Source organism: Passer montanus, unplaced genomic scaffold (genome assembly GCF_014805655.1).
Source record: "Passer montanus isolate IOZ18808 unplaced genomic scaffold, ASM1480565v1 scaffold57, whole genome shotgun sequence".
NCBI classification, from domain to species: Eukaryota; Metazoa; Chordata; class Aves; order Passeriformes; family Passeridae; genus Passer; species Passer montanus.
In genome coordinates, this window is record NW_024370705.1 from 1,540,113 (window position 1) to 1,557,653 (window position 17,541).

Below are 17,541 nucleotides of genomic sequence, written 5' to 3' on the forward strand. Positions count from 1 at the left end.
ACTTTGCTGTCAGCCTGGGAACAGGCTGGCTGCACTCTGCTCTCCAGGACCAAACTGCCCTGCTCCACACAGCATTGCAGTCACGTCCAAAGGCAGCTGCCACCCCTCAGCACAGCTCATCCCACACCCTGCAGAGGGACATGAGCCCTTGGCTGACAGATCCATGTCCCTGAGCCACCACCCATGGATATTATGGATCACCTCATCATTCCTTACTGCCACTTCAGAGGCGGTCTGGCAGTCTGGGCAAGCTGCTTCCTCCACAAAAACCATCCTTCACCTGATTTAGGAAGTATCTGTTGCTAAGGACAAGTGTCTTTGGAGGGGTGTGAACATAAGGATGTGGAGCACACTCTGCTGACCAACTCCTTGACCCTGGGACCTTCTGCTCATCCTGGCTCCCTCTCCTTCAGGTTGGAGAGCAGTGCATTGACTCCTACCTGCAGGAAGAACAGGTGCTGGGTGATTTCCTGGACCAATTCCTCCTCTGCATTCTCAGGGTAAAATTTGGCCAGGAAGTGAAAAGTTTTGGGCTCCTCTGTGGGAACATCATGATCCAGGACCTGTGGGATACAAAAGCCATTTGGTTTCTTCAAGGCAAGACCCAGCTCCCTTCTGTTCAGATGAGTACATATTCTGTCAGACACTTTTAGACATCTAGAACAGACCTAAATAGTTCAAACACCATAGTTAAAAAAAGAAAACAAACATTTCTGACACTCCTAATGATGCAAGGGAACAAAAAAAGGCAGAAACAAACAGCATGAGAAATGAGACAGTGAAGGTTGATCCTGATCTGCCACGTGCTCCTTGCCTCTCCTGGTACTTGCAGAGAGATGTGGGATCCTGCTGCGCCACCACCCGACTTTCTCCTTGTTTTCCTGCACTGAGTTTATTCACTGGTGTTTCTGACCACCTTGCTCTGCTACTCCCCAGTTAAATGCTGTTTAAAACCTCAGCCTGAGAGGTGAGACACCCAGGCCTCCTTTGGTGTCCCTGACCATCTGGCTGTAGTGTCACATCCTTTGGACATGAACAGAGCCACCCCTGACACCTCCAAAACCCTCCCCTCACAGATCTGGGGAGCCTTTCCTCCCTTATTCCCATCTCCTTTTCACTCTGGTTTTCCTCCTCCCAAGCTCTCTGTATTTCTCAACAACAAAACAAGAGGCAACTCCACTTTTCTGCTGATGGTTTTGTGTTCAGGGGCACAAAAGAGAGAGTTTTAGGTTTCATTTGCTTTGCAGTCACCCAAAGTGCAGCACCCCAGCATGACTGGGACCCAAAATGTCTCCAGGGGATTCAGTGTGCACAGATGCTGGGATGGGGCATCTCTGCCCTCTTTTCCCAGTCTGACACCCCCAGATACCACAGAGATGGGATTTAAGTACATCTGTCCCAGTTCACCCTCTACACAACCTCAGGCATTCAAAGACAAAAGGACATTCTCCTTTGTCATCCCACACAATGACTCAAGGGAAATATTCCTGTCCATGGCAAGGGCTTGGAATGAGATGAGCTTCAGGGTCCCTTCCAACCCAAACCTTTCCGGGATTTTGTGAGTTTTGGTTCCAACCTTCTTGTCCATCTTGAGCCAAGCCACCGTGTCCTTGATCGTGTACTGCAGCCCAAAGAACCAGGTTTCCCGCAGTCCCAGGGTCCTGCACACCAGATCAAACAGGTCCTTCCCTTTCCACTTCACCTGCCAGAGAGCAAACAGGAAGCAGAGTTACAAAGGTGGATTTCAGAACTTCTCTCTGTTCATCCAAATGCACTGCTTTCACCTCTCAAGGTCAACTTTAAACCCCCGAGAATGCATCTGGTACAGACATGAGAACACCCTACCCAGGCACACCTTATCTCCTTCCATCTGATCTCATCTGCAGATCACCAGCTCCTCCCTCAGTAGGAAACTGAAATGTGATTTCCCCCCTTTTCCAAAAAATGACACCGTAAAGCCCCTGTTTCTTGCCCTGGGAAACTAAGGGTTCATTCAGGCTCTTGTTGAGCTCAGTTTAAGGCTCCCGACATGTTTAGGTTCCTGCCTGTTGCCAGAAGGGAATAAAAATCCCTTTGAACTGTCCCTTGGTGGCTTTAACGTGTCTCTCTACAGGCTCAGGAAGCCCTGCACATCAGCACCAGGGGTTCAGAGAGAGGAGCCACAAAATCAGCAGTGACACAATCCCTGCACAGAGCGTGTGCGTCCAGAGCCACAGATCCTGCACAGATAGAAGGGAAAAAAGAGCTCCAAAATCCCCATCGTTACCACTGAAGTCAGCGGTTCTCTGGGAGCACATTTTGATACAGTTAAGCTGCATTTTCTGCTGAAAATGTTGGTGACAGAAGCAGCCAAGGAGCAGAGAAAATTGGTTGCTCAAGGACCATGTCCTTGGAGCAATCCTGCAGCTGCATCCATGATGCTGCTGAAGTTTGCTCATAAAACCGGGAGGTGTTGGGAGGCAGAGAGGTGAAGAGGGACATAAACCACGTGAATCTAATATGCCAAAGCCACTTTGGTCTTCCATCTGCGCGCTGAAAACAATTGCTGGCCCCAGACATATGGCCATTACTCCAAAGCCCTTGGGCAAACAGATCTGGCGCGCTCTCTTGTCACTACAACTCAATCCTGGTGCCACCTGGACACATCAATATGAGCGCCGGGCCGCTCCCGCTGTCACCCACTGCCGCCTTGTGGGCACAGCCAGGCCCAGCTCAGCCACGCTCTGCCTTTCAGCGATGACTCCGTCACGGCTCTCCCCCTTGCCGGGGAGCACAGACACACACGCTGACAGTCCCGGAATAGGACAAAGCCGCCGCCGCCCTCCCGAAATCACCACCCCCGGACGGCTCGCCGCGATGCGGATCGGGCGCTGTCAACACCTCGGGGTCAGAACGCCAGGAGCAGCAAGTTTGGCAGTGCTGTAATTATAACCCCCCTAATTTCACACATTTCACTATCCTCCAGCCCCCGGGTGGGCTCCAGCTCGGCACAGGATGGCTCAGACTGCAGAAGATCTTTTCCTGACTATGATTTTAAGTGGGAGGTTAATTCGAGGGCTCAGACAAAACAGAGTGAGGCCCATTAAAAGAGCTATTTGGTACCATTTTTGCAGGCACATAAAAGCAGGCTGCCAGCAAAAGGCTATTTCTTCACTAAACTGCTTTGTATAAAGCATTATGGGCTGTTTTTCCTTCTCGAAGACCGTATTTCAGTCTCAGCACAGCAGTGCCTGCACCAAACCTTCCCAGGACAGGCTGCTGATGGCAGCACCAGGACGTGGCTCCACATCCCATGGGATCAGTACGTTAAACCTGGAATTTCCACTGGCCGTGACTCCTCACTGAACCACCTCAGGTACCCAAACTGTGCTCAAGAGCTCACAGGACCCAAAGGTTTCCTCTCAAAACACAAACCACCAGTTTGTTTTGAAGAGCAGCACTGTGGATTAAAGCAGGAGCTTTGTGCAGTTTCAACTTGGTGATGGGAATTTGGAATGGTTTGGGTGGGAAGGGACCTTAAAGACCACCCAGTGCCATGGGCAGGGACACCTTCCACTATCCCAGGCTGCTCCAAACCTGTCCAACCTGGCCTTGGACACTGCCAGGGACCCAGGGGCAGCCAGAGCTGCTCTGCACAGCCCATGCCAGGGTCTCACAGCTGGATTTCTTCCTGACACCTAACCTAAATCTTTCCTCTTTTAGTTTAAACCCATTCCCCCTTCCCCTATCACTATTTGCCTGCATTAAAAGCTCTCTCTCCTTTTTTTACGAGCCCCTCTTTAAGGGACTGTATTTTAAGTGAGGCTTCTGCTGCTGCATTTTACACCAGCGCTTTGTCACCACGCGTTTCTGTGGTGGCAGGAAGAGACATTTAACATTCTTGCACAATGCTCAAGACTCCAGCCATAACAGAGCACACATCCTCCCCAGCTGCGCTGAATTACCTTCATTAAATATATCAATGATCAGCAGCCACCTTTATTCCAACAGACATGATTTCCCTCCACACCTCGGTACTTAAAATAACCATCTGCATGCAAGTGGCATCTTTTGACAGCTGAACCCAACTGCTTTACAGACATCCAGGACCTCGGCCCTCCTCACCCATACTTCACAGGCTTTGTATCATTAACTGCCACATTCTGTGGCTGTAAACTGCTAGATAAAAAGCTCCTGCGGGGCATGAGGGGATGGACAGAGCTGCTGTCCAGAGAGCCTGGGGGACAGCCAGGACAGGCTGGCCGTTCCCATCCACACTGTGTCCGTCACACCATTCCCTGCACGGCACTCAAGTGACACCTGAAGCACAAAGATGATTTTACAAGCCATTCTGAGCTCCTGAAAACAAAACTAAGAAGCTCAGAGGTGAAAAAAACCTCCTCAGCCGTATGCTGGGGTGGCTGGCACGATGCTGTAACAAAGCTCCATCTCCCAGCAAAACGCTACATCATGATAACCTCAATGTGACCGTCAGGACAGGGAGGGATGCGTCACTCCAGCATCCTCCCCGTGCTGCAGGCATCACCTCTGACATTTGCAGCTCCTTTCCCATTAGCAGGATCACAGCACGGGTGGCTGCAGGGATTCAGGAGCCGCGGTAGGGACAGGGGAATGAGGTGTGTTATAAACAGGCTGTTACTCCACAGAGCCGTTTGTGTTCTTTACCAAGTACAGAGTGGTTACAATCTATCAGCAAAACATTTTAAATTAGCAGCACTAAACACTAAAACTCTCCAGCCAGTGGCTAGAACGGAGTATTTCCAGCCCAGATTATTGGCATCATCTTTTTCTCCGGCAGAGACGGCGCATTTGGCATCTATTAACAGGGTTTGCATTATTTATTAACCTGCACCGGGAGTCATTTCCAACTCGCAGGCAACTGCGCGATTTATTTCGGAGCACAACCTCTCTGTCAAGTTTCACAACTGCTCCTCAGCTCCCCACTCGATAAAGCAGATCCAAAAACGAGCAGAAGGGTTGTCTGGTCCTCTCATCAGGGGTGACAAGGAGGGAGGGCAAGCCAAGGAATAGAACTGTGTTGGAAAGTTTAGGCTGGAGCTCAGGGAAAGGTTCTTCCCCCAGAGGGTGCTGGCACTGCCCAGGCTCCCCAGGGAATGGGCACGGCCCCGAGGCTGCCAGAGCTCCAGGAGCCTTTGGACAGCGCTGCCAGGGATGGACAGGGTGGGGTTGTTGGGGGTCTGGGCAGGACAGGGCTGGGCTGGATGATCCTGTGGCTCCCTTCCATTCCACAATTCTAAAAAATGGGCAGCAAGGGACAAGGGGGTGCAACCATCCTGCACAGAGAGGGTTGAGCGAGGGGTCTACACAGAAAAGAGATTCCCAAAACATTATCAGTTTGATGCTTTTCTTCCAACAATGTCAAATGCGGTAAAGGGGAGGTAAGAAGGATGTGTTTAATTTAATATTTAGGTTCCTCACACAACAGGCTCTCCTGGGATAACAGGGAGGTGCCCAAAGTCCAGGGGACAGAACCTGGCTCTGCTCAGGGGGCACAGATGAAGATCTCACCTCCTCATCATAAACACAAACCCCTGGAGCTTCAGCTTTTCCAGGGATCAGGGTGGACAATAAGGGCACAAAAAAGTGAGCAGAGGATACCAAGGCTCAGCTGCTTCCCAGGAAACCCAGAGCAGCGGCCTCTGCACACCCACCCATGGAACAAGGTTAAGGCACGACCTTGCAGAAATGACTCACATTTACAGAGTCTTTTACTGCACCAATTTACCCATAAATAACACAGAAAATGGCTTTTTGCTTTGCAGATAATTTTATTAGGTGTTAGCTCTATGCTAGGGATGTAAACAGAGGCAAGAGTCCCTACTGTGAGACAACAGCCAAAGGACTGCTGGGAAAAGGGGACCAAGCCCCAGGAAAAAGTGCTCAGAGTGAAGTTATTCCTGTTTAGGATCAAAATCTTAAGGAGAAAACACGACACCACTGAAACAGGGATGGAGAGGGCAAAAGGGAGAGAGCTGGGCTTGAGCAGAGCATCCCTCCACTAACAACCTGGGAATGAGGAAATGGATGTAGGCTGTAGCTACTCCAAACCCCCATCCCACAGGAGATGCCCAAACCACCCAGCCGCAACAGTTTACAACTGAAATGGAGCTGATTTTGAGACTGCAGACCACACTTATTTCTCCTTCTGGACCTGAATGATAACCACAGTGCCACAGACAACCATTTATTTAGATTTAAAGCCCATTTGGAGCAAACAGGGAATCAAAAGTGTAATATTCGTCAATTTTGTTTTAAATAAAGTGATGTCAAATATTTTCAATTGCCACTTACTGAGTCACAGGGCTGGGCTGTAAAAGTTATTTTTATTTACTAATGCTACACGACAACTCGATAATGAGCTTTTAATTAAAACCTATTTCTGTTAACCACCGAGGAGGCCAAAAACGCGCCCAGGCGTGAGGAGGCAGATGGTGCAGCCAAGCACGTTCCGTGGTGTCTGCCCGAGACAGAGACGGAGCGGCAACGCCGGGGACAGACAGCCAGGGGAGGGGCAGGGGACAACAACGGGTGACAATGTGCCCTCTGCCCCGCTCAGGTGAGACCCCACCTGCAGAGCTGCCTCCAGATCTGGGGTCCCAGCACCGAAGGGACTTGGAGCTGCTGGAGCCAGTGCAGAGGAGGCCACGGAGATGCCCCAAGGGCTGGAGCCTCTCTCTCTGGGAGAGCTGGGGGTGCTCACCTGGAGAGGAGAAGGTTCCAGGGACACCTCAGAGCCCCTTGCAGGGCCTGAAGAGGTTCCAGGAGAGCTGGAGAGGGACTGGGGACAAGGCATGGAGGGACAGGACACAGGGAATGGCTCCCACTGCCAGAGGAATATTGGAATGGTTTGGGCAAAGACACCCAGGAGACCAAAAGAAAGATGGATGGGATATTGATGAGGAATTGTTCTCTGTAAGCACGGATTGAAGCTGTGGCTGGATCCCTGGCAATGTCCAAGGCCAGGCTGGATGAGGCTTGGAGCACCCTGGGATGCTGGAAGGTGTCCCTACCCATGGTAGAAGATGGAACTGGAGGTGCTCTAAGGTCCCTTCCAACCCAAATCATTCCATGATTTCCTGTCCTAAAGTCTCACCTCACCCTGTAAGCTGGGCTCACACAGATGAAGTTACAGGGTCAAGCAGCAGCTCAGTGCAGAGCAAGAAGCTCCAAGAGGACAAAAGGAGGGTTTGGATCCTGCAGGGAGCTCTGCTGAGGATGCACAGAGCTGTCTCCGTGCTGCACTTACACATGTGCAGCACAACCCTGCTCCCTGGCCCAGAAGGGACAGCCCCAGGCCTTCCCTCCATGCAGGAGCTGATTGCTGATGGCCACAGGGTGCTGCAGCCCAGCCTGACCCGCTCTGATGAGCCTCAGAACACAGACAGCTCAGCCAGGCTGGGAGGGCAGCCAGTGGCTCACCTCGGGGTGATGCCACCTTAAATGCCTCTCTTCCCATTTCCAGGGCTCTGTCATTCCCTACCAGTGTTGCCTCCCAGCTTCAAGAAGATTATTCCCAGGGCTGCTTCCCTGTTCAAGTACCTTTAATTTCACAAACCACCTACTTGAAAGACACTGCCTGTACAAAGAAAAAAAAAAAGGTATTAAAGAGCATCAAAACTGGAGTCTACACACCAAAAGAGAAAGATACACTGTCCCAAATGCCCTCCGTCCTTCCCCTCTGCCTCAACACATCTCTGGATTAATTAACAGAGTCTGGGGATTGACAGCAGTTTTGAACAGTCTTTGGAGAGAAGCAACAGGAGTTCCCTACTGGCTTGGAAGAGGCTGTGATGGGAGCAGGGGATCCAGAAAACTTTTCAGGTGCAGGGTGAGGCAACAAAGCCAAAGAGGATCCATGTCCACAAGTCACAAGCACAACTTAAGGGAATGAACTGCACCAAGGAAAACACCTCCAAAACACCAACTCCCAAATGTCACTGTTGTGAATCAGAAATTCTGAGGTTTTGGGAATAAACCCCTCCAAGACACGAGTGAGGAAAAAGCCCTTACCTGCTGTGTCTCAGATTCAAAGAGAGCAGCACGTGCTCCTGAGTGCTGGCACAAGACCAGGACACAGAGGCACATGGAGGAACAAAACACAGACCTGACAGCTGGTATCCCAACAATTTATTTGGGATCAAGTTGTAGCTGAGGGGGATTATTTCTCTCAGCTTTTTAAACAGCTGCTCCCGCACACAGACTGCTCTTTTCCTGTTAAGTTTCTGTCCACTCACAGAAGCTTTGCAGCATGAAGAGGTCACTGTTCTACCAGCACCTTGCTGCCTGAAATTGGGAATGTATGGATCTTTATAAACCCCTTCCAAGTATCCTGCAATGCAGAAGGAAGCCAAGGGCATTCCGCTCCCTGATTTCCTCCTCCTGCCTTTTCATTTTGGTGCAGTGACTGGACACAGCTCAAAACTCAGCTCGGATTTACTGCACCAGCTCTTCCTCAAAAACTCATTTCCACCCAGATTTCCACCACCAAATCCGTGGTTGTTCCTGTTCCAGAAGATGAGCTTTGCAGCTCAGCTACACAAGTCCCTGTGTCTGGTGACAAAGGGACAGCACTCGGCCACACGTGGCCGAAATCAGGACTCTTCTACTTACAAGGGCTTTACATCCAACTGGCCCTGCACTGAGTGGGACACTGGGCTAAAATAAAGATCCCTTCCAACCAGGATTATCCTCTGGACAGAGAGGAACAGCTTAAGCACTGAAGCAATAACTGGATGCATGTTTAGACCAGCAAATACATCAGCACAATCCTGCTCTTGTCGCTGCTTGAACACTTAAGCTGTTTCTCTGGGCTGGCTGTAAAGCTTTTCCAATTCTTTTTTAAGACACCAAAAGATAAAGGTTGGGAAGCAGCTGGGCAGCGAGCTGCACCTTGATGGAGTGACCATCCCTGCAGGATTCAAGCCCAAAATCACAACACAACAGAAAGGGAAAAACAAACCTTTGGAAAATGGGCCGTGGCTCTGAGATGGAGAGACACTAACAGGGCTGAGCACTGCAAGAGGAAGAAATTGGCAAAGACACCCAGGAGACCAAAAGAAAGATGGAGGGATTCTCCCACCAGCCAGGGAACTTGGTTTTGAGAGGGAAAAAACTGCACATGGCAGGTGGGGAGACCAAGCTGACACTGGCTGCTCCACCCTCTGCCATCCCACCAGAGGTGGCATAAACAGTGCTTTGGATGTACACCCAAAAACACCACGGGGTTTTCATTGCTGAGTAACTCATGGAGTGGTTTGGGTCGCAAGGGACTGAAAGGCCACCTTGTTCCACCTCCCTGCCTTGGACAGGGATATCTTCCAGTATCCCAGGCTGCTCCAAGCCTCTCCAACCTTGCCTTGGGCACTGCCAGGGATCCAGGGGCAGCCACAGCTGCTCTGGGCACCCTGTGCCAGGGCCTCACCAGCCTCACCATGGGAAGAGGCTTCCCATGGCTGTCCAAGGCTCTCAGGAAGGTGAGGCAGCAGCTGGGGATGCTTTAGCACAGGGATTCAAGAGCTATGCAAATGTCTTCCCTTCCTCCAGATGTTATCAATTAATTAGGTACAGCTCAAACCTCCGAGATGGAAGTAACAAAAGGAAGACACCCGCTTCGTGCCTCCAAGATTTCCCCAAACAAATTTGAAGTCTTTAAAGTGAAACCCCAACCGTGATTATTAATCTCCATCGCTGTGTTAGAAATATTAAGATTTCATTTCTAGGAATTATTTTAGATTTAGGCTCAATTTAGAGACATCAACTGTAGAATAAACAGATGCAAAGCAGGTTTAATCCCTCAAAATGCACAGCTGGGATTGCTAGGGAGCAGACTGAAAAATTAGCACTGAGAAAGAAGGTGAGTCTCCAGCAGCTACAGCTGGGTCATGGAATATCCTGAGCTGCAAGGAACCCCCAGGGATCATGGAAGACCAACCCAGACATCCAACAGAGCAGCAGCTCTCTGTCCCTGTCAGCATGAGGTGCCACTCACAGGCCACAAAAACACATCTGAGGAGCCCCCAAATCACAGGATTCCCACTGCACCTCCTTCCACTGAAACTCTCAAGTGTTTGTGAGGCAGAATTCCCCCTCCTTCCTGGCCAAAGGCACCTCAAAGCACACAGACAGCTGGGTAAACAGTACTGCTCACTCTTCTGGCAAACTTTGGGATAGGGGCCGGATTCCTTCAGGGAGGAGCATGGTCTGTCCCAAAAATCAACTCTGCCACGCCACTGCCCCTCAGGAGGGCACAAACTCCACTCCTGGCTCCAGGGCTCACCATGGGTGTACAGCAAGGCAAGCCCTTCCCGGGGCCACGTTCCCACCCCAGCCACTGGAGGTGTCCCTGAGCCCCCTGTCCCACGGATCATTCTGCAGTCAGCACAACGAGGAGCTTTCCCAGAGCCTCCCAAGTGCAGCACAAAAACTGGGACAGAGATCCAGCTCCAGGGACTGGGGCCAGGCTGGAGAGCTGGGGGTGCTCACCTGGAGAGGAGAAGGCTCCAGGGAGAGCTCAGAGCCCCTGCAGGGCCTGAAGGGGCTCCAGGAGAGCTGGAGAGGGACTGGGGACAAGGGATGGAGGGACAGGACACAGGGAATGGCTCCCACTGCCAGAGGGCAGGGATGGATGGGATATTGGGAATTAGGAATTGTTCCCTGGCAGGGTGGGCAGGCCCTGGCACAGGGTGCCCAGAGCAGCTGTGGCTGCCCCTGGATCCCTGGCAGTGCCCAAGGCCAGGCTGGACACTGGGGCTGGGAGCAGCCTGGGACAGTGGGAGGGGTCCCTGCCATGGCAGGGGTGGCACTGGATGGGCTTTAAGGTCCCTTCTTAGCCAAACCATTCCATGATTCCATAAAAACTGACTCCTCACCTGCAAGGAGTGAAACAGCCCCATCACCCACCTCCATCCATCCATCCATCCATCCATCCATCCATCCATCCATCCATCCATCCATCCATCCATCCATCCATCCATCCCCTGCTCCAATATTCCACGCTGAAGGATGAGGCCTGAGTTCCCTTTGCATCCCCCAGCACCAGCTCCAACACCAGGAGCCCTCAGCAGCTCTGAGCTCCTTCCAGCTGCAGGAGCCTCTCTGCAGCAACAAGTTCCTTTGGCAGGATCCTCCCAGAAAAGCCAGCTGGAGATGGAGCAGCCCCACAGCCAAATCCCACGGGAGTGCTGCCTCAGGCTGCACAAAGCCCCCGATCCCAGCGGGAAGTGACACCCGGCCACGGCACTGAAACTCACAATTATTTACTTTATAGCCATTGCCGCAGCCTCGGGAAAGCAACAAACCCAGAGGCAGGACATTCACACTCTGCGGGAAGCGGGAAGCTCGCGCGGCTGCCCAGAGCAAATCCTCCATCCCCAGGAAAAGCAGGAAGCTCTTCAGGGCTGAGAGCAGATTTCCAGAGCAGGGAAATCGGTGCTGACAAACTCCCCTTGGCAGATGGGCCCCGGGAGCCCCTCAGGTTTGGGTCAGGATAATGAAATATAAACTATTACACACAGAGGCTGGACTGGGTTGCAGTGTTTGTGTGGCCAAGCCCTCTGGATCAGCTGGAAAAGCAGAGCAGAGCCCAGGGTTTGGCAGCAACGCCCTGGGAGAAGCTTTTACAAGTTCCAAGGGCCCCAAAAAGGGAAATTACCACAGACAAGCCAGACCCAACCCCCCTGAGCATCCCTCAGCCCCATGGTGAGCTAAGAGCTCAGGGAAATGCCAAAATTCTGTTCCTGGGCGTTTGTGGAGCACTTGGGAGTTGGATTCCTGTGGATTCAAGGCTTGGCACTGAGATTCCTCAGGCCCTGTGACAGCCACAGTGCAGTGGTGACTTGGGCTGGGATGGCAGGACAGCACTGGATCAGAGCCCAGAGGGAGCTGGGTTGTAATGAGAATAAAGCTGAATTATAACCAGGATTAAACTGAATCATACCCAGAATGAAGCTGATTTATAGCCAAAGTACAGGATGAATTATAAGCAGAATAATGCCAAATTGCACCCAGAATGAGACTGAATTATAAACAGAATGCAGCCAAATTATAACCCAAATAAAGCTAAATTACACCTGGAGTGAAGATGAATTATTGCCAGAATAAAGCTGAATTATAAGCAAAATATAGGATGAATTATAACCAGAATAATGCCAAATTATACTCAGAATAAAGCCAAATTATACCCAGAAAAAAAAGCCAATTTATGACCAAAACAATGCTGAATTACACACACGAGAAGGACTAATGATAACAAAAATAAAGCCAAACTAAACCAGGCTACAACTGAATTACACACACAATAACACCGAATTACAACCAAAACAAAACCAAGTTATAACCAAAGTAAAGCCAAATTACACCGATCCATAACCAAAGTAAAGGTGAATTACAACCCAAAAACAAGCCGAATTATAACCAGAATAAAGCGCAATTATAACCAAAGTCACACCAGGACAACGCCGATTTATAACCAAAACAGGGCTGTGGCGCTGCTGGCCCAGGGCAGGCCCCGGGAAGCGGCGGAGGGTGGGGGGACCGTGAGGGGCTCCGGCCCCTCAGGGCTGGGGGGGCCGGGGCCCGTCCCCTCAGCGGGACCCGCGCCCGCGCGGGCCGTCACCTCGCAGCTGAACTCCATCTCGGCGTCCATGGTGGCGATGCGCACGGTGAAGGTCTTGGGCTGCTTGCGCTTGAGGGAGCTGAAGCTCATGCGGGACGCGATGGCCCCGGCCATGGCGGCGCAGCGCGGTCAGCGCGGCGGCGGCGCCATGGCGGCCTGGCCCCGCCCCCTCCGCCGTGCCATTGGCCGCGCCGCGCCGTGTGCCCGCCCTCGCCGCACCTTGCAGCCAATAGAAAGGGGTGTACTGGAGAAGCGGGAGCAGCAGCGTCTGTGACTGGGTAGGCGGGACGCCGCTCAAGAGAAGGGGCGGGGTGAGGCGGGGCCGTTAAGAGCTGTGTGAGGAAGCGATTGGGCGTGGCCGTGTCGCCCCCTGGCGGCGGGCGGAGCGCTCTGCCCGCGGGGACGAGAACCGGGACAGGGGGACAGGGGGACAGCACGGGGACACGGGGACAGGGGGACACTGGGACATGGGACACGGGGACAGGGGGGGACACGGGGGACACAGGGCACACGGGCCCACCGGGACCCGGCGTGAGGGACACCGGGACACGGGGGACACAGGGGGACACGGAGACACGGGACACACAGGGCACATGGGGACACCGGGACCCGGCGGGGGGACAAGGGACACCGGGACACGGGGACACGGGATAGTGGGGGACACGGGGACACCGGGACACCGAGACACGGGGGACACGGGAACAATGGGGACAATGGGGACACGGGGCACACGGGGACACCGAGACACCGGGACAATAGGGGACACGGAGACACGGGACACCGAGACCCTGCGTGGGGACATGGGGACCGGGGACACCGGGACACGGGACACCGGGACCCGGCGTGGGGACACGGGACATCGGGACATGGGGATACCGGGACACCGGGACACCTGGACACGGGACACACAGGGCACACGGGGACACAGGGACCCGGCGTGGGGCACACGGGGGACACCGGGAAACCGGGACACCGGGACATGGGGGACACGGGAGACACAGGACACATGGGGACACCGGGACACGGGGGACACCGGGAAACCGGGACACCGGGACACGGGGGACACCGGGACACGGAGACACGGGGACACGGGAAGGTGTCAGGGGACCCTGGCGCGTCCGGGGCCCGTGCGGTGTCAGGGGTCCGGGGAGTGTTCGGGATTCGGCGATGTCCGGAGTCCCTGTGGGGTCCCTGGGGAATCCGGGCTCTCTGGAGGGTCAGTGGAGTCCCCGGGGTCACTGGGGAGTCCAGGGTCTGTGGGAGGTCCGGGGTGCCCGGGATGTCCAGGGTCCCTGAAGTGCCAGGAGCCCGTGGGGTGTCCGGGGGTGTGTCCGTGGGGTGTAAGGGTCCTTGGGGTGTCAGGGACCTCTGAGATGTGAGGGGTTTGTGCGTCCGTGAGGTCCTTGAGGTACCGTGAGCCCGTGTCACGGGTGTCCCCAGTGCCGTGGGTGTCCCCGCAGGACGGGGTTCCCGGGGGACACGGGGTGCCCTCGGTGGTTGCCGTGGCGAGGGGACCCACGCGGTCCCGGGGGCACCCGCGTGTCCGGGCTCGTGGGTGGCGGCAGAGACTGGGACCAGCGCCCGGGGCGGGCGGGGCACGGGGCAGGACCGGGACTGCCCCTGGGACTGGGACCGGGACCGGGACTGCCCCTGGGACACCGGGACCGGGACCGGGATTGGGATCGGGACACCGGGACTGGGACACCGGGACTGGGACCGGGACTGGGATCGGGACTGCGGCTGGGACACCGGGACTGGGAGTGGGATTGGGACTGGGACTGGGACACCGGGACTGGGATTGGGACCCGGACTGCGGCTGGGACCAGCACCGAGACCGGGACTGGGACTGGGACCGGGACCGGGACCAGCGCGGCGCAACGGGACCGGGCTGGCCCCAGCAGCGGGACACCGGACGGCGCCGGGAGCAGCAGCAGCCGCGGTAATGGAGCCGGCACCGTCGCTGGGGTGATGGGGCGGTGGCCGGGACCCGTCACCAGCGCAAGGGGACGGGACCGCCACCCCGATCGGTGTGGGACAACGGGACGAGCACGGGGGAACGAAACAGAAACTGGGACCCGCTCAGAGTTACCGGGACGGACACTGAGTCCAGCACGGGAGGGACCGGGACCAGTTCAGGGTTACTGGGATGGGAACCGGGACCAGTTCAGGGTTACTGAACCGGGACCAGCAGAGGTGGACGGGGCAGGAGCAGGAGGGGGAGGGGAGCAGCGGGAGCCGAGAAGCGCCCCCGACACCCCCGGGGGGACCCAGGCGTCCGGGAGCAGCCCCCGCCCCCGCAGCGGGAAGAACGGGGCCTCTGTCCCCGCGGGGACAATGGGGACATTGATGGGGACCCCCCCGGCCCCCGCTGCCTCCGCAGGACCCCCCATGGCAGAAAGCGACGAGCCCGCCCGCCGGGACCCCGCCCCCGCTGGCCCCCGCACCCAGGTGGGCAGAGGGGACGTGAGGGGGAAACTGGGGAACCACGGGGGGTGTGGGGGGTTGTAGGGGTTGGGGGGAGTTCAGGGGACCCTGGGCACCCGAGGGAGCTCGAGGGGGGCATGTGGAGCATTGGGGGAGCCCAGGAATCCATAGGGAACTATGGGGCACAGGGGGGGAGCTCTGGGCAGCTGGGGGGGCATTGGGGGTGGATGTGGGGCTTGGGGGGGGATCAGAGGGAGTTGTGGGGGGTCAGGGGGTGGTGAGGGAGGGTTATGGGGTTTGGTGGTCTGGGGAGATCAGAGACACATGGTCAGACCGGGCAGTGTGGGGCGGTTATGGGGTCTGGGGTGGAAGAGGGTGCCGGAGGTTATGGGGTTTGGGGGAATCGGAAGGGATTGAGGGGTCTGGGGCAGCAGAGGGTCCCTGGGGGGGATGGGCTGCGGGGGATCAGCCCCCCTTCCCCCCCCCCTCCTCAGGACAGCTCGGGGCTGCGGCTCTGGAAGCGCCGCTGGTTCGTACTGGTGGATCTCTGCCTCTACTACTACCGGGGTGAGGGGGCACGGGGGGGGGCTGGGGTGACCTGGTGTCCCTGGGGGAAGGGGTCAGTGATCCCGGCGTGTCCCTGGGTCACTGGGGGGCTCAGGGCTCCTGGGGTGTTGGGCAGTCCTTGGAGGACCAGGAATCCCGGGGGACTGGGGGTCCTTTGGCAGTCAGAGATCCCGGTGGGATCAAGGCTCCCTGGGGTATTTGGGGGTCTCTGGGGGAGTCAGGGATCCCTCGGGGATTGGGGGTCTCTGGAGCATTGGGAATTCCTGGGGATTGGGGGTCCCTGGGTGGATCAGGGATTCCCCAGGATTGGGGGTCCCTGGGGGCTTGAAGAGTCCTTGGTGGGGTTCCAAGGTCTGGGGGGCTCCGAGGAGGTTTGGGGGCATCACAGGAGGTCCCTGGCACCCCCCTGGTGGTACCGGAGATCTGGGGGTGCAGATGGGGGCTCTGGTACCCCCCTTATGAGCTTCCTCTGCCCCCAGACAGCAGCGAGCAGCAAGTGCGGGGCGGCCTCCCCCTGCCCGGCTACGAGATCCGCGTGCTGCCCGCCGCGCCCCGCGCCCCCCGCGCCCCCCGCTTCCTCTTCACGGTCAGCCCCGGCTGCCCGGGCCCGCGGATCGGGGGTGCCCCGCGGGGGGAACCCCGGCACCTGAGCCCGGTCCAGCACGGCTGCCCGTTCGCAGGCTGAGCACGCCGGGATGCGAACGTACTGCCTGGGGGCCGAGAGCGCCGAGGAGCTGCGCGCCTGGGTCCGTGCCCTGCGCCGGGGGGCATCGGCCCTGCCCGGGTGAGCGGGGCTCGGGGGGCTCGGGGGGCTCGGGGGGCATCGGCCCTGCCCGGGTCCATGGTGGGGGCACAGAGAAGGGCTGGGTTCGGAGGGGTCTGGGGGGTCCCAGGCGGCAGGAGGAGGTTGGAGAGGGACAGAGAGGTTTTGGGGAATCTGGGGAGGGGAGCACAGAGGGTTTCTGGGGGTCACAGAGCATTTGGCGGGGTTTTGGGGGCGGTTAACCCTTTAACTCCTGTTTTCTCCCGCTTCCCAGCTCGGCCCCGTCGGTCTCGCAGCAGGCGCTGCAGGAACGCCGGGGTGCGGACCCTCCCTCGCCCCCCCTGCCCTCGCACTCCCCGGGTGAGGGGCTCGGGGGCACAGCCGTGCCCCCTCCTTGCTGCCCCCCAGGCCCTGCACTGCCCCACAGCGAGGTGAGATCCGCGGTGGGGGAGAACTGAGACGGGGGAAATGTGAGAGGGGCAAGTACTGGGGTGATTGTGGTGCAGATCCGCGTGGTGAGGGGGGGTTTGGGGCAGAACGGGGGGACTCAGAGGTGGGAGGGGGGGATGGGGCAAAATGGGGGGGCTCGGGGGCAGAGAGAAGGGGCAATGGGGCAGAGGGGATCTGTGGGCACAGGGCAGTTTGCGGCAGGAGCGCTCCCTGTGCCCTCCCGCAGGTGCCCCAAGCCCAGGAGGAGCCCCCGGCGCGGGGATGTCCCCCCGGGGCTGGGGACACACCGGGGGGACCGCGGGGACCCCCCGAGCCCGAGCCCGCAGGTGAGCCCGGCCCCGCCCCGGCCCCGCCCCTCGGCCGAGCGGCCCCGCCCATTCTGGCCCCTCCTCCCCAGCGCGGAGCCCGAGGAAGCCCCGCCCCCCTGGAGCAGCGCCGCCGGAGCGAGACATCGGGACCAATCAGCCACCGGCCTCTCCAGCCGCCTCTTCTGATTGGCTGCCGAGCGCCGCCGAACCCGCGGGCACCGCCCCCGCTGCGGCATCCAATGAGGCGTCGCGGCGGCGGCGGGAGGTTGCGGGGGGGCGTGGCCGGGCGCGCGAAGGTGTGGCCGGGCGGCCAATCAGAATCACGCTGCTGCAGGCCAGCTTCTGAGGGGGCGGGGCGGGCCCGCGGGGGCGGGGCGCGGCGGGCACGCGCGGCG

General features: G+C 57.0%; 2 protein-coding genes across 6 annotated transcripts in view; one reads left to right on the top strand and one right to left on the bottom strand.

Annotated features, from left to right (window-relative positions):
* NF2 (neurofibromin 2) overlaps window positions 1-12,813 on the bottom strand; it is a 47,039-nt gene extending 34,226 nt beyond the window's left edge. For all 5 annotated transcript variants that reach the window (XM_039725792.1, XM_039725795.1, XM_039725791.1 and 2 more), the window contains exons 1-3: window positions 12,635-12,813; window positions 1,577-1,702; window positions 441-563 (exon numbers count right to left, since the gene is read on the bottom strand). In XM_039725792.1, the coding sequence (XP_039581726.1) occupies window positions 441-563; window positions 1,577-1,702; window positions 12,635-12,748 (363 nt within the window). In that variant the 5' untranslated portion in view covers window positions 12,749-12,813. The remainder of the gene's footprint in view (window positions 1-440; window positions 564-1,576; window positions 1,703-12,634) is intronic.
* LOC120510214 (proline-rich protein 2-like) lies at window positions 29-17,532 on the top strand. The gene is made up of 8 exons (XM_039725796.1): window positions 29-34; window positions 7,920-7,923; window positions 15,550-15,625; window positions 16,105-16,211; window positions 16,306-16,409; window positions 16,663-16,819; window positions 17,065-17,164; window positions 17,236-17,532. Exons 5-8 carry the CDS (start codon window positions 16,321-16,323, stop codon window positions 17,490-17,492), a joined length of 603 nt encoding a protein of 200 aa, XP_039581730.1. The 5' UTR covers window positions 29-34; window positions 7,920-7,923; window positions 15,550-15,625; window positions 16,105-16,211; window positions 16,306-16,320; the 3' UTR covers window positions 17,493-17,532.
* The last annotated feature ends 9 nt before the right edge of the window (window positions 17,533-17,541 follow it).